Source organism: Strongylocentrotus purpuratus, unplaced genomic scaffold, assembly GCF_000002235.5.
Source record: "Strongylocentrotus purpuratus isolate Spur 01 unplaced genomic scaffold, Spur_5.0 spur5_scaffold_5, whole genome shotgun sequence".
Classification (NCBI taxonomy): domain Eukaryota; kingdom Metazoa; phylum Echinodermata; class Echinoidea; order Camarodonta; family Strongylocentrotidae; genus Strongylocentrotus; species Strongylocentrotus purpuratus.
In genome coordinates this window covers 39,797,638-39,818,400 of record NW_022145611.1, presented here as the reverse complement: position 1 = coordinate 39,818,400, position 20,763 = coordinate 39,797,638, and the positions used below count along the sequence as shown (strand labels likewise).

Genomic DNA, 20,763 nt, shown 5'->3' with positions numbered 1-20,763 from the left:
AATATTGTCTGTTCAAACTAAGTCTGAAGGGTGTTCACTTTGTATAACTTTTAAGTTAAAGCCCTTCTGACCCCAATCATATGATGCATAGGTGATTCTTATTTAACCTTACATGGAGAGAAAGAACCATAATAATATGTACTTGACTTCTTTCATAAGATGCAATAAAGGTGAGAAAATAGAAAAGAACCAAAAATGCTGCAAATTTCTTAGCAAGAAAAATTGCATAATTTTATAACAAGTTCGAGTAGTCTCTAGTATATTTTATGAATACCTTCATTGCAAGTAAAAGCTGTTTTTCAGAATTAAGGAGGATGCTAGCAAAAGCAATTTATTTCTCCACTTATTATTACCGGTAGATGTTTTTACAAGTGTGAAAGTTTTTCATTTGTTAGCAGGACAAGATTAAATCTGAATAAAAACTAACTGTAAGCAATTATTCATAGTTGACATTCCTTGATTTGTGACCTCCAATTTCCTAGGAAATGTTCTCCTGTTTCAGATACTCAGTACCTCCTTGATATTCAACCTATCAGTTCTTATAACAGATTGTAAAACTTAAAACCTGCGAACTCCCACAAAGTGTCAATTGGTGTTTTGTCAGGACTCCATGTTAGGATCACTCACATACTATCGATTCCAACCACTGACCCACTAAATACATTTGATCCCTCAACAAAGTAAACAGTATCTTCTGAATCTGATGACAAATTGTTCTAGATACCAGTAGTCCATTTAGGTGAATATCTTGTGAGTCTAGCCTCTGTGCAGTAATATTGCTGGAAATATGGACCTATGTGTTGGAAAGAATAAGGGATTGGAACAGAGAGGCAAGCAGAAGCCAGACGTAGCCATGGGGGGGGGGGGGGGGGGGGTTGAGGAGTTGAGTGGGAATGTAGTGGGTGAGAGGTTGCCGACTATGACATGGGAGAGAAAGAGGCCGGGGGGGGGGGTATTAAAAGTAAAGAGGAAACAAGAAAAGTGTGAAATAGAAAGAAGAGAGACAAAAAGAAAGAGAATGAGAGAAAAAGCAAATAAAATGAGCTGAGAAATGGGGAAGCGGAGTGAGAGTGGGGAAAGAAATAGTGGGAAAATTCATGTTCATGACATTTTTTGGGGGGGGGGGCACTTTCCCCTTTGTACCTGAGGACTATTACTTTAGGCAGTGAGGAGAGGAGAGGGAAAGGGGAGGAGGAAAAAAAGTATGTTTATCGATGGAGATTTTTGAGACATTGCGGAGGTGGTTGTGGAGTCGCAGAGACCTGAAGGTTAGGGTAGTTGACTCGTGTTTCATGTCCCTGTAGATTCAGAATTCTTTCCTTATTTTTCTCCATTTTCACAGAGCATCAGCAGTTGATCATGGGTCTGAAACGAGAGCATAAGGAAGCTTTGGAGAGTCTGAACGTAAGTCAAATTCGAGTCTCTTTCCTATATTTAAAAAAAATTGTGTGTTCTCCTGTATTAAGCAAACTTCTAAATTTGGAACACCCTCATTTTATCTCTTTGTCAGGAGCCTTTTACATTTTTCAATTCAAGGGGATTATATCATATTTGAATTGACTGCATTGCAAGCATTATATTTTGAATACTACAGGAATGTTGGTTTCCCAGTTGTCTTTCTTATACATTCTCCCCTCTTTTGTGCCTCCCTCTTTCTTTGTACAACAAATAAGCAATCTCATACTATTGTGGTTATCAATTTATATCAGCTACATGGAAGTTAGCCTTGTAAGACTGATTGGTGATTTCGGAGCGGTTTATTATCAACAATAGATTGCATATGACAAGATTTCACCTTAGTTGAATCACATATTTTCAGTAAGATGTAATTGCAGAGGAATGTCTTCAAATTTGCCAAACAATGATGATCTTTCTCCTACTTAGTATGAGACCTTTTTTCCTTCATTATTCTTTTCATATCTTGTGAATTTATATGTTTACTAAGAGTATCTTGGTCCTTCTTTCTATGCATGGATAAATATAATGATATTTTAAACTATGTTATTATTGGCTTGGATTTGTAATGGCGATTGTGATGTGTGCTAATTTAAGGCCTTGATATTTTTATTTTTCCAGACTGAACATGAAGGGTCAGTCTTTGATGTAAGAGGACAACATGCTGCCCTTGTTTGTTTGCTAGAGGATCAGTTAAGTGATCTGGGAAAGAGAGTCAAGGAACTAGAAGCAGAACAATACAGATATACTAGCAAACAATGTGTGGATGTTGCTGTCGAGACTGATAGGATAGAGATCAATCGGGAACCTTTGCAGAGGCATATTGACAAGTTTGAGGAATTTGCACATGAGCAGGGGGCACAAGAGCATCCTCACAAAGCTCAGAAGCCTTCAAGACATCAAGGACAGACAGGGTCTAACCCTTCATCTCCTAATGAGCTGCATCCATCAGCACCGGTTGAGATACCTCATGGTGCTCTGATACCACAGTCTTCTCCTCCTCCTCCTCCTCCTCCTCCACCTCCATTACCAGGTGGCATGCCAAGCCCTCCACCACCACCTCCACCACCACCACCTCTTGCCCACTCCTCACATACAGGTATGCCCCCTCCTCCAGCACCTCCACCATTACCTGGTGCCTTAGGACATTCTGCACCACCACCGCCACCTCCGCCACCTGCACCTCCAGGGATGCCAGGTGTACCTGGGAGGGCCATGCTTATCACCCAGAAGATTCCAACCAGGCCGATCATAGAGCCATCGGTGCCCATGAAACCACTCTACTGGAATAGAATACAGCTTCATAAACTTGCCAGTCAACGAGGAAACAATTTGTAAGCTCACCTTGGATGCTCATATTTACAGTAGTCTCAGTTAGATCATCTTACAATAGACGTCTTAAATGAGATAGATCAACAAAGGATGCCCTTTAAGTGAAGTGAACATCGTATGTGGGTAGCCTTCTCCGTTACATGTGTCTATGAATAACAAAAAGGATAGTTTGGTTTAGCCAAAATCCTATAATGAAGAGAATTAATCACAATTAAATAAGGTTGTAAGATTGATTTGGTGTATGATGAATGGAAAAATATTTCATTCCAATCACAATTGTCAAGACTTTTAAGAAGCCTTATTCAGTAGCCTGGTGCATCATCTATCAATGAGGCTTGAAAAGTATTCTTGTGTGAATGACTTACATTTATTATGTTGATTACTCAATTTATTTATATCAATCAATATTGTATGGATGTAATCATTAGGGAAGAAGCCGTTTGGATGGATATGAAGGAACCTGATGTCACTTCAGAAGAACTTGAGTTACTCTTCAGCAAGAAGCTCATGAAGAAAAAGAAGCCATTGTCTGATAACTACAGCAAGCCTAAAGTCAAACAGGTAAAGAAAAGCTATTGCGATAAGAAGGATTGGGGGAGGGGGGATATGGCACAGTATCCAGTAAATTGAGAAGGGTGATGACATTACTGTTGAGTTATGTAAGGAGAAATACCATAAAAGATGTTAAAGTTAATTTTGTTATTTTCTAAAGAAAACTTGCATGTGCTTGTTGGTCATACATGTATGTTGCACATCAGGGCCCTGTCCTATAAAAAGTTGCAAGTTATAGATTTCAAATCATCCAATCACTCCCTCGAATTCGCCATCGCCTCTTATCTACAAAGTTGGGATATCAATCTCAAATTTATTTGCGATCTATTCTGATCAGTCACAAGTCTTTATGAGACAGCTGTTCTACAGCCCGAACAGTCCAAATGAACCTGCAGAATAGAGCTTATTTCAAGTGCTTTCTTGATAGTGCACTACCTTGATCATGTCATCGATGCTTATCCTATCTACAAATCCCCTCATGGTGACTTCGAGAGCTCGCTGATGAGACAATCAGTTGGCTAAATAATGATCTTCTTATTTAGATGATGTACTCCCTGATATTCTTTGTACGAATGAACAAACTACCTTGATAGATATATTTTTTGTGCCTTCAAACGCTGGGAATAAATTTTTACCAGCTCCTCTGTGTGAGGGTCACAGCAGACATGTACATGTGACATTTCGAGGGAGTGGAACATTCCACTCTGTATTATCAAATAACCCTGACTCTTGGTCTGGAAAAAGCATTGCTAACCTGCAAGTGATGACTTGGTGAAATGCAGTGTCATGAATGTGAAATAGAAAAAATTCCTCGGCATATCTCGTTTTACTTTGACACAATTTTTTGTAAAGCAGAGTGAATTTAAATTCAGAAGAAATTAAGCCGTAAGCCTCAAATCTAACTTACGAATATAAGTGTTGAACAATGTGTTTGGACCAAAAAAAAGCTATGTTTTTTCTTCTCAAAACAGGAACAGGTACCTTAGTAGTAAGGTTTATTTCCATGGAGGAGATTTTAGCCCCAATTCAACAATGAATCAAAGCATTTTAAAGTCAAAATCTGTTTCCTGAGATACAATTTATAATTGTTTAAGAACTTGATGGCATGGAAGGGGTAAACACCTTATCTTATTTCATATTATTCTTGACAGGTGGCAAAGTTATTGGACAGCAAGCGCTCACAGGCTGTAGGTATTTTCATGTCCAGTCTACATGTTGAGATGAGTGACATCAGACATGCTGTTCTCAATGTGGATATGTCCATCATAGACCTGGAGAATCTTCAGTCACTCTATGAAATGGTAAGACATCAAATTTGATTAGTGTTTGAAATGGTTAATATAGGAATTTTCTTCAGAGCATAAAATGTAAGTCATAATCAATCTAGCAGTGTGCATATTTGTATTTCAGTTGAACCATGTGGTAATTAATCATTTCCTAGAGATTGTGTACATATTTCAAAGATGCTACAAATCTATCTCACAGTTTTCATAATCATCATTTTAGTGATAATGTGATTTGGGGAACCAGCCAAGAGTACCTTATAGAATACATCTTGAAGGAACTGAGTGATTAATAATGATAAGATAAACTTATATAGCACAGCTACTATATAAATATTTTCTGTTCTGCTTTGGTGAAAAATCACCTTTGAATGCTACATATACACACACCAATCTATTTAAAAGCTTCTGAAAGCAAGTGAGTCTTCAAGAACAAAGCTTTGAAGATGGTAACAGTATTGAGGATCATTGCATTGAAGGCATAAAAGCTTTGATCTGGTTCTAAATATGTGACCTTGTGGATTCAAAGTCATTGCTTTCTCCATTGAGAAGTTTGATTTCATTGTGGAAACCTAGAGGAAACTTTGAAGGACTTGGAAAATCAAGAAGCCTTTTGCAAATTAAAGAACCATTTTTTTTTAAATGGAAATGCATAAAATTTTAATACATTTGTGAACTGATTTACAGAGAAAAATTAGTATTATTTATTTCATTATTTTTTTAATTTTTTTTGTCTTTCTTGTGCTGTATGATTTCAGAGACCTCAAGCGGATGAGATAAAGATCATCAAAGAACACACAAAGAAAGAAAGTGCCAAACCACTGGACAAACCTGAACAGTATGTATACCCTATATACCCTCCGTTGCTACTGGATCGATGAGTGTCCAGAGGATAATTATGTAAATATTGAATAGCCCTTAGTGGGATGCAAGGGTATCACACAAGCTGTCGAGCATATTTTAGGAGTCAGCTCGACATGTGAAATATTATCAGAGCTAGTGTAATATACCATTGTGTCATATATATTTTCTTTGATTTCAGGGTTATAAGATATTGATTTGTCCCTGTGACAGTATTTTGCAAAGCAAGTGGAGCGTATTTCAATAGTCTTGGCACATTTAAACACAAATTTGCATCTTTATAAGTTTGCACAAACAAACCATAAGACACATACCGGTATACCAAATTAACATCACACTGTCATTTGCATACTTTTAGCAATTCATGAGATAAACTGATTTTTCTTTCTTGCTGTACCTGGTAATTTCTTCATACATGTACAGACAATCATTTCCGATAGCGTTTTAAACATTTATGTAATTGTAATTTCCTTACCTAGGTTCTTGTTGGAGCTGTCTGAGATACCAGACTTTGCCAATCGAGTGTTCTGTATCACATTCCAGTCGACCTTCGAAGAGAATCTAGTGGCTGTCAAATCAAGACTTACAATTATCTGGGACATTTGTGAGGTACATACATGTATATACAATGTATATACTGTAAATGATCATCTGTATTTTGTGTGAAAGCTTTAAGGTTCTTATGACTGGCATTATATTTATTTATTTATTATTCACTTGTGTTTTGTTTATTATTTATCTATTGATTTATTAATTTCTTTATTTCTATAATGATTTTTTTTATTTATTCAGTATCGTTATACAATTCCGTACACCATTTGTGCCTTACATGCTGCACACTATTCAGAGCTTACATGATGCATTAATTTACTACTTTCATTCTTAAGTTATTTAATATTTAGATATAGCTAGATGTTCAGTAATAATATGTTGGATTTTAACTGATCATAAACATTGTATTACCTTTGGTTCTTGTTATTCATTTTATTTTAGGAGCATCAAATATAGAAATTATATATCAACAAATATGTACACAGTCACATATAGATATGGTATGACAAACCATAATTGAAATGCTGTCATTTTCTCATTACATATTGCATGTGTTTATTTTGTGATCTAGCATCTACGAAATGGATCAAGTGTAAAGCAGTTTCTTGCCTTGGTGCTAGCAGTTGGAAATTACATGAATGGAGGTAAGAATACTGTTTCCTTCTAGTGAATACTACTATTAATGTACTGCTTTTACTACCACTACAACTGCTACCACCACCACCACCACCACCACCACCTATTTTAGATTGCTTACAATTAGTCACTGCTTTTTTGTCTTTCCCAGTTAGAATCATGAACAGACATTTTTGGTAGTTTTTCAGTCTCATCAGCGCCTTTGATTAGGCAACTAGATATATGGTGCTTTATAAATTCCTGGATTGGATTGGATTGGATTGGATTGGATTACTACTACAGGAATACAATAATGGAGTCTGAAGAAATGATATGAATACATGCACATAGATCAGAATTAAGTCACATATTTATAGCTTAGATACGTTTTGATGGCTTTAGACTGATAACATTGTTGACAGTGTCATAATTCAAACATCATGGTATCTGATTGTTCTCTGGTTTGTAACTTATCCCACATTTCTCTCTCTAGTACCAGTAAAGAGGGGACTTGTTTTTCTTCTCGGCTATAGAATATTTGAAATGCTTTGTTGGATTTCAGCTGAGCCTTAAAACCCTCAATATAAGGGACTTTATCACTTTGTATCAGACACGTCAATAAGACTGCAAAGTTTTCAGAGGGTATTGACCAACTTGGGTAACTTTTAACACTTTTGAAAAGATATTATGTGTTCAATGAACTCTACAAAATATGAAACTAAGTGTCATTAAATTCTTGCAAGACTTATATATGATATAGAACTGGGAGATAGAATGATGACTGTTGCATAACTCATGTTACCTCGTAAAACATCTACAAGAGGGAGGATGACGTTAAGACAAACAATTAAAATTTTCAGCCAAATATGTGGTCAATGAACTCTACAAAGTAGAAAACTTAGTGTTGTCAGATTCTTGCAAGAATTGTTTTAATGTACCAGTAAAGAGGGGACTTGTTTTTCTTCTCGGCTATAAAATATTTGAAATGCTTTGTTGGGTTTCAGCTGAGCCTTAAAACCCTCAATATAAGAGACTTTATCACTTTGTATCAGACACGTCAATAAGACTGCAAAGTTTTCAGAGGGTATTGACCAACTTGGGTAACTTTTAACACTTTTGAAAAGATATTATGTGTTCAATGAACTCTACAAAATATGAAACTAAGTGTCATTAAATTCTTGCAAGACTTATATATGATATAGAACTGGGAGATAGAATGATGACTGTTGCATAACTCATGTCACCTCGTAAAACATCTACAAGAGGGAGGATGACGTTAAGATGAACAATTAAAATTTATTCTAAAAGATGAAAGAATGTAAGGATAGAGAGACAGATTCTTGCAGCATTGTGTCTTTTTTCTTTCCATAATTCTTGAGAATTATATATACCGGTAGTTCAATTTTTGTAAGCTGCCACATGTTTTTCCAAGCTTCTTCGTAACAATGTTTATCTTCCATCTACCATGGGTGTCATTTGGTACAGTTGTAGGCTTGCCATGAGTTCCAAGTGGCATAAAACAATCGGCACAAATTAAAGGAAACATTATGATGTGTATTATAAAAAGCTCACATTTCTCACATAATAACCCATTTCCTGTCCTTATTGACGACATGATAATCCTTGTTTCATTGGTACCTAGTTTTTACTGGACATTGAGAAATAAACTTAGATCGTTGCACAGGAATATTATGAAAGCACAAAGTGACAACTGATTCTGCACAATATTCTTACCCTGGGATTAAGAGGGAGTTATGTTTTGTATGGTTTCAACCCTTTTATTGAGAGAGAAATCATTTTCTTTCGTTATCAACATTTTTTTTATGTTTATAGGTAATAGAACAAGAGGACAAGCGGATGGTTTTGGGCTTGAGATCCTCCCAAAGCTGAAAGATGTCAAAAGTGCAGTAAGTATTTTAAACCATTATCGACTCTATAGACTTTGATGTTAATGTGAAATCTATGTGTATTCATTATCATAATTAATCAAAGTATGAATTCACATATTGCATCCATTACTGATTTCTTTTATTGATTGAATTATAAAAATGGATATCATTTTCATGAAGCCTGTAATATCTGCTTTTCTCAGATTTTAATGAATACATGAAATAATACTACAGCACCTGTAATGCACCATCGATCTTTAGCACGGGTGCCATTACGGCTCTCTAGCATTTCAAGGAGTTAATTACCCATTTACATCACCTGGGTTGAGTGTGGCAAATTTCTCCTGCTCCTGGCAATAAATGGGGGAGCTGCGTGCAAGGTAAATCATAGAGTTGCCAATTAGTATTTGATTAATTACAATATTAAATATTCATATTAAAGTTTGTTATCAGACTTTGTGTGTTATATCAGAATTTCTCCTTTGATTGCTTCTACAATATGTTGTTTCTTTGTTTTGCTTCTCCCTCCCCACTATCTCTCTCTCTCTCTCTTTCTCTCTCTCTCTCTCTCTCTCTCTCTGTCTCTCTCCTCTCCCTCTCTCTCTCTCCTCTCTCTCTCTCCTCTCTCTGTCTCTGTCAATACATTTTCTAATTTATTTTGCTTTTTGACTTTTCTACTACAGAACAACGACGCAAATCTGCTGGAGTACATTGTCGCTTGCTATGTTCACAAAATTGACAAAGTAAGTTTACAGCAAACATCACTACTGTAAGTTATCCAAGTCTGTTACTCAACTTTGCATTACAAGCTTTGTTATTATTCTTCCTGCTTTCACCAGTCTGACTTTTTAGGCACTCAGATCATTTGAGGAATTAATTTTGTCCATCAGGTACCTTGGTTAAAGTGTATGATAGAGAGCATATTAGAATACAACCATGTGGATAGCCCTTCAAAGGATTGTTTGTATTCTTTCATGTTGATTGAGAAGTCCTGAAAAGGACAGTTCATCTACTCTCTAAGTTAACTCCTCACCATGCAAATCTGTACTTTCAAACAACAATTAAAGTGTACCAATCGCCAAAAACATGTTTTGCTCTTGATGTAAGGGATTCCATGTCACTATACTATATTGAAAATATGAGCTTCAAATATTACTTCTACAAGGATTTGAAATCAGAAAAGTGGTATATGGTACTCAGTATATTTGGACCCTTTACAATTACAATAATGACATCTTTGTGCAATTTTTTTTTCTGATGTGTTGTAATAGTCATACTGGATCATTCTATTTTCTGATTTTATGTGTTCTTGATTGATCGATAGGATTCGGAAACTGAGAGTAAAACGTTGCCCTTACCTGAACCAAGTAAAGTCACTCAGGCAGGTCTTTTCAAGTTTGAAGATCTGGAAAAAGACCTCAGAAAGATTCAAAAGGATCTCAAAGGTAAGCACCAATAATCAGAATGGATAGATGATAGAGAGATAAATGGTATTTATTGATTCATTTCCATGTATCGCAGTTACAAGTAATTGAATTGTGCATGAATAAAACATTGATGGTGAAGACAATTATACATGTCAAGAGATATCACAGTAAAAAGTAACTGAATTGCACATGAGTAAATTGCATGAAAAAAGCAAGTATACATTTCAAGATGTCACACTACAATCTACATAATTATGAAGAGCGTGTATATACTATATACCATTAATCTTATACAATATTTCAATTTAAAAATTTGAGTTAAAAAAGAAAGAGAGATGGGAAAGCATGAGAGAGAGAAAGAAAGAGAGAAAGAGAGAGAGAGAGAGAGAGAGAGAGAGAGGGGGTGAAAGGAGACAGATGGACAGAGAGGGAAAACAATTATGTCCATGGTGATAAAATACAGAGATACATTGCAAGACAAATATGAATATTATAAGGTGAATATTAGAAATATTAAAATATAAATATAGATATGCAACGCATTCTTCATGTCATAAAAAATACATTGACTAACTTGGTAAAAAATCAGACCTCAAATTTATGAATTAATTATATACTTAGGAATATGAAATTGTAATTTGACAATTTAATTTGTTTCAAAGTATATTAAATACAATCATAAAAAACTTTTGTTATACGAACGGATCAAATCAGGGATTGGGCTATTCTGCATACGTTTAGTTTTGCACCTGGGTTCAGGGATCTTGTTAGTTCTTTGCAAAGTTCTATTGTGTGCTCTTTGGGGTATAAATTGTTTGAACTGGTCTGTGCATGATAGAGTTTTTTTTAAAGAAAGTACCACATAGGTCATTTCGAGGACTTTCCAATGTTTGTAATTTCAATTTAGTAAGAGCGTTTGCGTAACTATGGTAATGGGAGTAAGATAAGATACAATTGCTGAAATTTGAAAGAGTGTCGTCTCATCTGCCTATAACCAGCAGGGCAGTAACTTAAAGGTAAAGACCAGTTTTGGAAACGCCCCCCTCTCAAAAAATGAAATGGAAGCTCTTACTACCAATCAGGTGAAATTTGACTAATACGTAATGATATAAATTTTGCCGAGAAACCGCCTACTAATTGATATATTTGGTAAATTATTATATCTATTTGGACCTGATAGATATTGTGCACGTGTCGCATAGTCCCATATACATCTTTCTGTGTACAGTGCTTGTAACTTTACCAAGACTGGGCCAAATTTCTCATTATTTTGATGATTCCAGAACCTTGCAGTACTTTGTCATTAGGGGTATTGATACTGTATTTAGCACATTTATGGGCAAGCCAGAGGTATTTTTGTCCCATACATAATCTACTACATCTATGATTCTAGTATTTAAAAAGTCTGACTTTTTAAATACTAGAATCCTACATGCGCTCAAACTACAACAAATATCAAGGAAAATGACATTTAGAAGTCAATTGTTGTTCAGTTTTCCTTATTCTTGGTATCATACAAGGCAGTTAATGGCCACATACCTGAGACTTGCCCTCCTATTGGAAATGGGGAACTAACAGTTGACTTCTTTTGAATTAGAGGATATTAACCCTGTACTCTGTACTTGCTACACAATGAAACCTAAAACTGCCACATTCTTTAGAGTACTTTGTACACAGTACAGATACATATCATTTGTGACCGAAATCTCTGTTGTAGGCCACTGTTTGTTTCATAAGTTTACCAAAGTGGGAAAGTTATTAATCTGCCACCTAGTTTATAGACATGTAGTAAATATAGATTTAATTCGTTTTAGACAGGTTTCCAAGTATGGTTCTCTCTTTTCCATCATACCTAACTTCAGAATTTGTTGAAATATTTTAAATTTGAGAAAAAAACAAGCTTTCTTTGTCCAACAATATTGAGCAAAATACCTGAATGTTAATCATGTACATGATATCTAACCTCTGAGAGGTAGATTATTATTAAAAGAAATACCTGTTTCTCCCCAATAATAATACTTTCAGTCTTCACATTTACATGAAAAAGAATAAGTTGCAGCTCTTGTTGTTGACCTGCATATCACCCAATTATTTGAAGATGAATGCCTTTTAATGTATGAAATGCATTATAAGCCTTTATGCCAATTCTTTACACATGTGATGAAATTGGAAATCCCCCAACCTGTCAAAAGGCGGTTGGGTTTCAACTTTTATTTTCACTTTTTGTTTTAATGGTCTCATCCAAGTAACGTTATTTTACTTTACTTGCCTGTTTATACTAATTTGTCCAATTTGTTGCATATGAAAGGAGGGTTTCAGGGAGAGATGTATTTCTTCTTTTTATAATTTTTTTCAAACCTCGTTAGCATTTCCTTCTGATATTTGGTTTACATTGTAATGAAAACCACATTGTTATGTATGACTTTGGTGTGGAATTCTTTGTAATACCTATATACCAGTGGAAGATTTAATTTATGTTTCGAAGACAAATGAATCAATAAATTCAAATCTTTGCAGGGTGCGAGACCAAAGCAGAGACAGTACGGAAGAATTCAAGTGAAGAATATCGTCAACCTTTCAGTGACAGCATGGCTTCCTTCATCAGTGGAGCATTAGAAGATATCAGCAAGGAAAGCAGAAGATTATCGGATACTAGAAAGAAGTAAGAACTCCTCATGCGTAATGCATGGCTTTAAGCATAGCGATTAAAAGTTTTAAGACTGTATTTTTCAAGTATCGGTATGAATAGAATGATGAATATCATTAGATTAATAATGAAGGTACAAGGGAATCATGTTTTTTCTGGTATTTTTCATCTGATATTGAGCTGTAAGTAGTAGCATCAAACCATAAAAAGAGACAGCCAGATTGTATTATGAATTTCCAACAACAACAAAAATTGAAATTGAATTTATTTTTTGGAGTGGGAAACCCATACATTTTTGTAAACAAGAAACACAACACAATGTTATTGTTTTCAAATATCTTTAATCACACAATGAACGCAAATTTTATCAGAAAATGTGTTAGTAACATCTGGTCACAGTATATGTAAGGAAAATTTTTCTTACTACATAAACAAAATATTTTAGACATAAATGACTGCATATGATATTCTATTAACTATTTTAAAAGTAAAAAACACTATAAAGTTTATCATTATTGATACAGTGTTAGACATGTTACAACATAATCAATTAAAACAACTTATTTAGGTGCCTCCATACACCATATTAACCCATAGTCTATGTGAACCAGATGGTTCATGTATTAAAGCCTAGGGATATGAGATCATTCAGTAGTTAACAGGTTAAACAAACAATTCAATAACACTGCCCTCTTCCATGTTTCAAGTTGTCCTCATAAGATAGTCAACATCTTTTATTGCTTCACTTGAAAATTGCTCCCATCTATTTGAAGTGATGTGATCTATTATGTTGAGAAAATAATAGATATTCATAGAATTGCTTTCAAATTCATTCTGGAAAGCCTATTTGTTAGAAATCAACCTTTTGTACTGCTTTTCTAAAGTCATTTAGCTCTCTTAGTGAAATTGTAGGTTTTGAATCCTATTATTTACCTTAAATTAATGACTCATCATTGTGGTTTGGTTTTATCGTGGGGTCATGATGTTTTATGTTGACAAAAAGTTATTCTCTGAATTAATTTATCATTATACATCTACATGTCCTGAAATTAGTTTTTATATATAAATGGATTTAATAACCCTTTCAAAGGAAAATATGAAATTAGAAAGAAAAAGAAAAACTTGCATTTTTTAATTTCATAGAATAAAGCTGCACTGGCGTCAAAATGAACTTGTTTAAATATATTGGAAACTTAAATTCTGTCAAAGATACATGTATCTTTTATGTCATTATACAATCATCCTTTTATTTGTTTACTTGTGCATTATGTATATGAGCCTGTTTGTTTCCTTTATAAATGCAATGATGCCTTAATTGTTACAATTTATTTTATTGGGCAGTGCATGCTACAGCTAAATATGGGTGGTGGGTCAAGGATTTAAATCCTGCAAAAGGCATTGCTCCTTAAAGAAATATGAGATTCAAGGCTATTGTGGCTGTATTTTCCAAGGGGATTGATATTGTCTTCATGCTGCTAATATAAACAGCCCCCTCTCCATCACACTAATGTGTATTAAAATTCCATTGAAGTTATTAACTTTGCTTTATCAGTTTAGTGATTGTTTCATTGTAAGTCAATCTGTGATGACTTCATTTACATGTATGTGTAGGCTATATTTATTCTGCTCAACTTGATTTCTTGTCATAAATGCATATTGTAATGTTTTGTTGTTGAAAAGATATGATACTTGATACAATGCTATGAAGAAAAAAAATAGTTCTGAATCTCAACTAACATTAACAAGCTATGCTGACATGTAGAATAGAAGGAAAATCTATTCACAAGTTAGTAGAAGAGATGGGAAGTATGAGGGTGAAAAAGATTTTTTTTTTTTCATATCTGACAACATATGTACTACTTCACATGTATCTTGGAGTCTTTCACTTGCTATTTTCATAGTTTGTGCCACCATTTATTAAGTGACGAGAGATGTAGTAAATTCCTGTGGCTGTTACCAACTTTTTTCAATTGATTGAACAGTCAGAGGGTGTTAACATCACTCTCTCTACATTGTATATTAACACTTTGCCTATGGGAACTGGCTTGCTACTGTAAGAAAGGCTACTGGTATGTGAATCAGAGAATTCAGTTGTTAATGGGTTAATATGTACTTGGGATCAGATGTTATCAGGGGATAGGTGTGGAATGAAAGTGACATTAATAGTAATGACTTCTTGACGTCAAGGGTTTCATGCTTGAGGATTCCCTGGTCATCTTGCTTTATTTTTATTTTGGTATTGTTTCTCCTTCTCCTCCTCTTTCTTTTCCTTCTCCTTCTCCTTCTTTTGATTGACATCAATTTATTGAATTGTTGAATCCAGAAATCCCTCCGTGCTTTATTACCAGTATATTGATCTGTAACCAAATCCATATGTCTCTTTCATACAGGTTCCATGAAGTTACAGAGTGGTTCTGTCTCAAACCTAAGCACGGAGATAATGAGGTCACCCCAGCCTATTTCTTCAATCTTTGGGCTCCTCTCTGCAGAGACTTCAAGGATCTATGGAAGAAGGAACAGCAAATAGCTGCTAAGATAAAGTATGCTATCTGTTTTAATATCACCATCATACTAGTGTCATATTTAGCTTTAAGAAGCATGTTTACATCTCATTTGGTAAGCTAATGTTACCTTGGCCTTAGCAATTTCATACTGACTTTGGTACCTTTAAATCTGTATTGATTCAAAATGTACTCTGTAGTACATGAATACATAGAAATTAATTTATGCTTTTCCACAGAAGTCTTCCTTGCTCCTGATATATCCATCTCTGCTCTGTTCATTGCCCCGTGTTTTTAATCTTTAATGTTGTGTCTTATTGAAATTGATTCTGGTCTTGCATTTGTTAAACCCATTAAACAAGTAGACCACAATTCTGTGATATCAAATCTAATGGTTAAATAATGAGATAATATAAAAACAGAGTTATTGCGGTGCTGGCTCCACCCAAGTCTCTGCTTTCTTCTGCTCCTATCAAACCGCAGAGGCTGAGAGTCTTTGAGAGTTCAAGATATGGTTTTATGATTAAAAGAAAAAGCTCCATATTGGGTAGTAAGGCCAGGGTCAAGATGGCTGAATTATGCTAGGTTTGGACACCAAGAGGCCGTATGTTGACGTCATTATCACCTGTGGCATGATTTGTGGCAAGAGAGAGGGGAGTTTTCGTCTTGATGGATGTTTCAATTTAAGCAATTAGTTTTTAGTTCCTTACATGAGAACCTGTTAGTTGTAGCTGTGACAATGTCACTAGACGGTGTTGATTGAAATGCGGTGGCGGATGATAGGCTTTTAATTTGTAAGCTAAATCTGCAAATGCAATCAAACACTGGTCAGCAGATCTTTCTTTTCTCTCTGTCTCTTTCCCTCCCCTCCCCTCCCCACTCCCCTCCCCTCCCCACTCCCTTCTCTCTCCCATCTCTCTTTCTCTTCTACCCCTGTTTCACCTAAAAGTGAGTTTGAAGCCAACCTTAAAAGGTGGCCTGAAAGCTGGTGCTAAAAGCAGGCTCTCAACATTTGTTAATATCCCAATTACACTGCAGTTTAAAAAGGTGGCTCCTGCTTACAACCCAGAGGAGGGGGGAGGCATTAGCCATCTATAAATACTCCCTATCCTATTATGTTGGTGACCCCTCCATTTTTGGACCCTTTCCTGATTGTGAGTACCATGCTATCTATCAACCCAAATGAAGGGCTGTTTTTACCCATCTCTCTTCAGGTTTTTTTTTTATAGTCACTTTTTTTTTAAATCTTCATATTTCATTTTCAGTTAAATTCAAGGATTGTAAAGACTATCATTGCAAGAATCGATGATGTGTACTGTGTAAGTGAGTATGAACTCTAAATTTTGGTATTTTTTTTCCTTTTCCAGGTTAATTGAAAGCCAGGAGTTTGTACGGCAGAAGCAGGAGGAATGGAGGAAAGCTGCTCCAATAAAAACAGGGACTAAAAAAGCTGATGGACTGGTAAATAAGTATTCCCGTTTTAACAGACCCAACATACATTTGAAATATGAAGAATCTTATTGTTTTATCAAGAATGAAAAGAAAATTGTGAAACTGGTAGGAAATACCTTTCCTCTTTGTCAGGGGACCTTGATTACCCCAATTGGTGCAATTGCATGTATTACCAAATGTACCTTTTGGACCAGAATTTTCATTTGCACAACCAAGTCACATAATCCTTAACATCAAGTTAATGGACTTATTGTTATTGCATTTCAATTAAAATTTGAAAACAACAAACCTCTAGGAATTCAAATCATTAAATAAGTCATTGTTGTCTCTCTTTTTTAAAAGACTGTATGAAGCTAATCTTGAGTTCCTCTTGCATCAGGAGAGAAACTAATTGAAAACATTCTGGATTGTTTTCATGCTGTATGTTGGCAGTCTAGATCAACAAATTGTAGACATACTAATGAAAAAACACTCAAATCCACTTCAACCATGTGTTCTAGTGTTCAACAGGCAGTTTTACTCATTCTTAAGATAATATTAATTTGAATCAATGTCGTTTGGCAGCCTTCACTTGTTATGTAGTATAGAACATTCAGCGTAAGTTTGGTCTGGATTTTCTGTCATTACCAGAAGACAAACAAAAAGGACTTGAAATAATTAATCTGTATGTTAACCTTTGTACATTAATCTTTCTGGTTGTGTACTTGTTGATCATCATACCTCTTACCCCTACCCCCACGTTTGTTTTTTCTACTTACAGAAAGCAAGACTGAGCAGAACGGCTTCAACAAAATCCTAGTAGATGTCTTGCCTCCTCTCCTTGGAATGGACTTAGGATGAGCCAGTGCTTGACATAATATATACAACTCAGGGAATAGTGTCATATTTTGTAAGGATTGTAAGTGAGCAGAAGCTTGAATATGGTTTCAGGAAGTATTCAAATATGATTGAATCTTCAGATATTACTAAACAAAGTCTAAGTGTACTCATGGTCTGTGAATACACAGATTACTCTCTTTTGACTGTGAGTTGTACCATAGACTCAAATGTAAAGGTTACATTTTGAGTTGGTCAATAAGAGTATTAGTGTTTTAGCTCTTACACCTAACTATGTAATAGTATTTTATTTTACTACAAATTAAAGATGTTCCATGTGAATATGTTGATTTGTTAATAAAGAGTGAGGGGCAGATAAACTGGATTGGATTTACAGGGTATTAGCACCTTCACCTCTCTTTCGTTTCCAAGACATATTGCAAAAAACATGTATGGTTAACAACTTTCAAGGTAACATACTACGCAAAAAGAAATACAGGCTGAACCAGTTTAATCTGACCAGATTCAAATGAACAAAATGGCACTCATGGGATTTGTTGTGTAGTGTGAAACTTATTAGCTTACATTTGGGAACCTGCTTTTTTTTTTTTAATAACTAAATCTTGTCACGTTGGACATGATCTTTCAATTATTTAGATACGTTTGATAATTGTAAATTGTTAATGAAATAGTAATAATTCAATCGTGCCACAATTTTTGTATTCCTACTTTAGTTTGAAATAGAAATGATTAGAGAACACTTTCTTTCACTTCCAATTATGATATTGTCACATTTTTGTTTGAACAACTCTAATTCAGCTGAATTATGATTGCTTTCAATTTGAAGAGAAGAGCATAAAACTTGGCCAGAAGCTGAAATGATTACATTATATTCATAGCAATAAAACTATGCAGTATTGTAGAACCATAAAAGTAGGTTCAACATTTTCCAATTTTGTTTCCAAGAGTAATCAGATAATTCTGTTGAGAACAGATACAAGCAAGTACTGCAAGTTTAAATTTTATCACCTCTGTTTTCTTGAAATTCCATTGAGTTTTGAATGTTGTCTGCCGGTATTTGTTATACTGGAGTATTTTTCTTTGTTTTTTTATTTTTTTGTAATTATGTGTGACATTTTTCTTACCCTTTCCTACCATTACGTTCTCCCCTCCATCGTTTTTTGTTTTGTTTTCTTGTTTGTTTGTTTTTGTTTTTCTTGTTACCATGTTGTTCTTTGTGTGATATGTATGGATTATTTGTTGATGCACCACATTGGCTTCCAATATTTCTCAATTCAACTGATTGTTGTGTGTGATGTATAGCTGAACAAAGGAATCTTTATTGATCTATGCAGAAAATAATGGCAGATGAAGAGGCAGATAACGATGAAGTTGGGCAATACCCTCGACTATTAATACATTGCAAAGGAAAGTGTGTCATGTAGTGTAGTAGAGAAAAAAGGGTATTAGAGAATTACTTGAATGTTCAAAGTAAATTATTTTAAATCTAGTCTTCTCCATTTACTCATCTCTCTCTCTCTCTCTCTCTCTCTCTCTCTCTCCTTGAGTATCACTTACCTTATGTATGTATATATTCATCTTAAATCTTTATCAAACTTCTCATTCATGTTATTTTCTCTTCAAATGTTTACTATTATCTTGTATGATTGCTAATTCGTAACTAGGTCATTAGTATCTATTATTTCTATAAACAGTGATGCATTTGGCCATGAAATCTGTCACAAGCTTGGGTTTTCTTCTACAGTTATTAGGAGATAACTGTTGTATCATTTACATAAAGCCTTTGTCGCCCTCTATGGCTTTGTATGGTATATTTTGTCTGATTTAGTGCCTTCCCAAAGGCAATATTTTCATTTGAATAACAAAAAAGTCTGTTTTGTTACTGTTACATTAAACGTTGTTATCTAATCTTATAAGTGTCATGATTTGAAGTTTTAGCAAGCAATAAGAGATTGAGGTAGCTGAATATAAATCTGTAAAAGAGATTAAGTTATGTATTCATTTTCTGTTCTCTGTTCATTCATTGTAGTGCAATAAAATTTCCTTTCATAATATGTATGCTTAGTACTAAGTAGTGAAATGATTTAATCCAAGGTAGGGTTAAAACAGTACTGTCTAACTATAAATATAATTACGAAATCTTTTTTAGGTAAATATGTTATTCCTGGATATTCTTGAGAGATATCAAATCCATATGTATGTGTTTGCAGTATGAATAACTATAAGATTGCTCTTGACTTGTACATTTCCTCTTTTTAGTTTCTTAATGAATCATTTGCTAAGAGACTTGTTGCATGAAACTCATGTCTTTCACATTAGTTTGTAAACAAAGTATTCAAAAGGCTGATACATGTAAAGGATTCACAAAGTATTTTGACTCAATTTTGTTGTATATCTTAACAGTGATAAGTAAGTTCATAAGTTGAACTTTTTTCTTTGGTCATATTTTAAATGTTTTTGCTATGAGTACAATATATTCAATAAACTTTAAATTAATTGATATTTGTATTCATACTAGTCATAGTTTATAAACTAGTTTGTCTGAACTCATGAATTGGCTGAATTATTTACATATCTTTTTATATTGTAAGCTGCTATAAAGTGATAATTGTATATGTTTGCTGAATGCTTAAAGAAAGAGGCTGAAATTACTACAAAGGGCTGATGTTACTTAACTCAAACTTTCTTGCTTTTATATTTATATTTAGGAAACAGTTTCATACTATTGTAAATTTTTGAAGAATATATATTTCATTGTACATGTATTATTAAAACATTCCTGTGTGGTATTCCGGGAGATATATTTTTAGATAACTGTGGAAATATGTCCAGATCGTGGAAAGATATTCCAGATAAGGGTGGAGTTCCATTGTAGTGGTTAAATTCCTTTTTATTTCTGAATAGCAGATAATGTATGTGCTTCTTGGATTTTAAACGATGCTAATTTGGTGTATTGTAAACATGAAAAGGTGAACATGGAGGACATGTTCTTAAATGAAGGGGTATTCAAGATTATTCAATTATTCATCAATAATTAAAGGATTTTCATCGATAAAAGTACTACCAAAGACATTCCATTTAGAAAGAAAATGTCAAGAGACCAAGTTGACAGACTAATTTTTGTTGATGATGAGTATTAGCTTCATGTTGGAGTGTAACTCTTAGTGTTTCATGTCTCTCACAGCTCAAATAATCCTTCAATTTCTTTTTATTGCATCTTAGTGATACCACGTAATAACCAACTCATTTGAACTCTGAATGTAGATTATATGCATTGTGTGCCCCCCAATATGGTTTAGTGATTGCTGGGGTATTATGAGGGTCAATGGTCTCCATCTCAAGTATTTTACCAACATTTAC

At 34.4% G+C, this 20,763-nt stretch overlaps 1 protein-coding gene across 2 annotated transcripts in view; it reads left to right on the top strand.

Annotated features, from left to right (window-relative positions):
• LOC115929551 overlaps positions 1–19,953 on the top strand; it is a 52,954-nt gene extending 33,001 nt beyond the window's left edge. Inside the window, exons 5-18 of one of the 2 annotated variants that reach the window (XM_030998826.1) lie at positions 1,343–1,404; positions 2,077–2,789; positions 3,216–3,348; positions 4,491–4,640; positions 5,381–5,460; positions 5,963–6,092; positions 6,607–6,679; positions 8,484–8,557; positions 9,223–9,282; positions 9,864–9,984; positions 12,484–12,628; positions 15,004–15,153; positions 16,482–16,575; positions 17,327–19,953. In XM_030998826.1, coding sequence (XP_030854686.1) covers positions 1,343–1,404; positions 2,077–2,789; positions 3,216–3,348; positions 4,491–4,640; positions 5,381–5,460; positions 5,963–6,092; positions 6,607–6,679; positions 8,484–8,557; positions 9,223–9,282; positions 9,864–9,984; positions 12,484–12,628; positions 15,004–15,153; positions 16,482–16,575; positions 17,327–17,365 — 2,024 coding nt within the window. In that variant the 3' untranslated portion in view covers positions 17,366–19,953. Of the gene's footprint in view, positions 1–1,342; positions 1,405–2,076; positions 2,790–3,215; positions 3,349–4,490; positions 4,641–5,380; positions 5,461–5,962; positions 6,093–6,606; positions 6,680–8,483; positions 8,558–9,222; positions 9,283–9,863; positions 9,985–12,483; positions 12,629–15,003; positions 15,154–16,481; positions 16,576–17,326 lie in introns of those variants that run through there. The other variant, XM_030998827.1, reaches the window with a different exon arrangement.
• Positions 19,954–20,763: the final 810 nt, after the last annotated feature.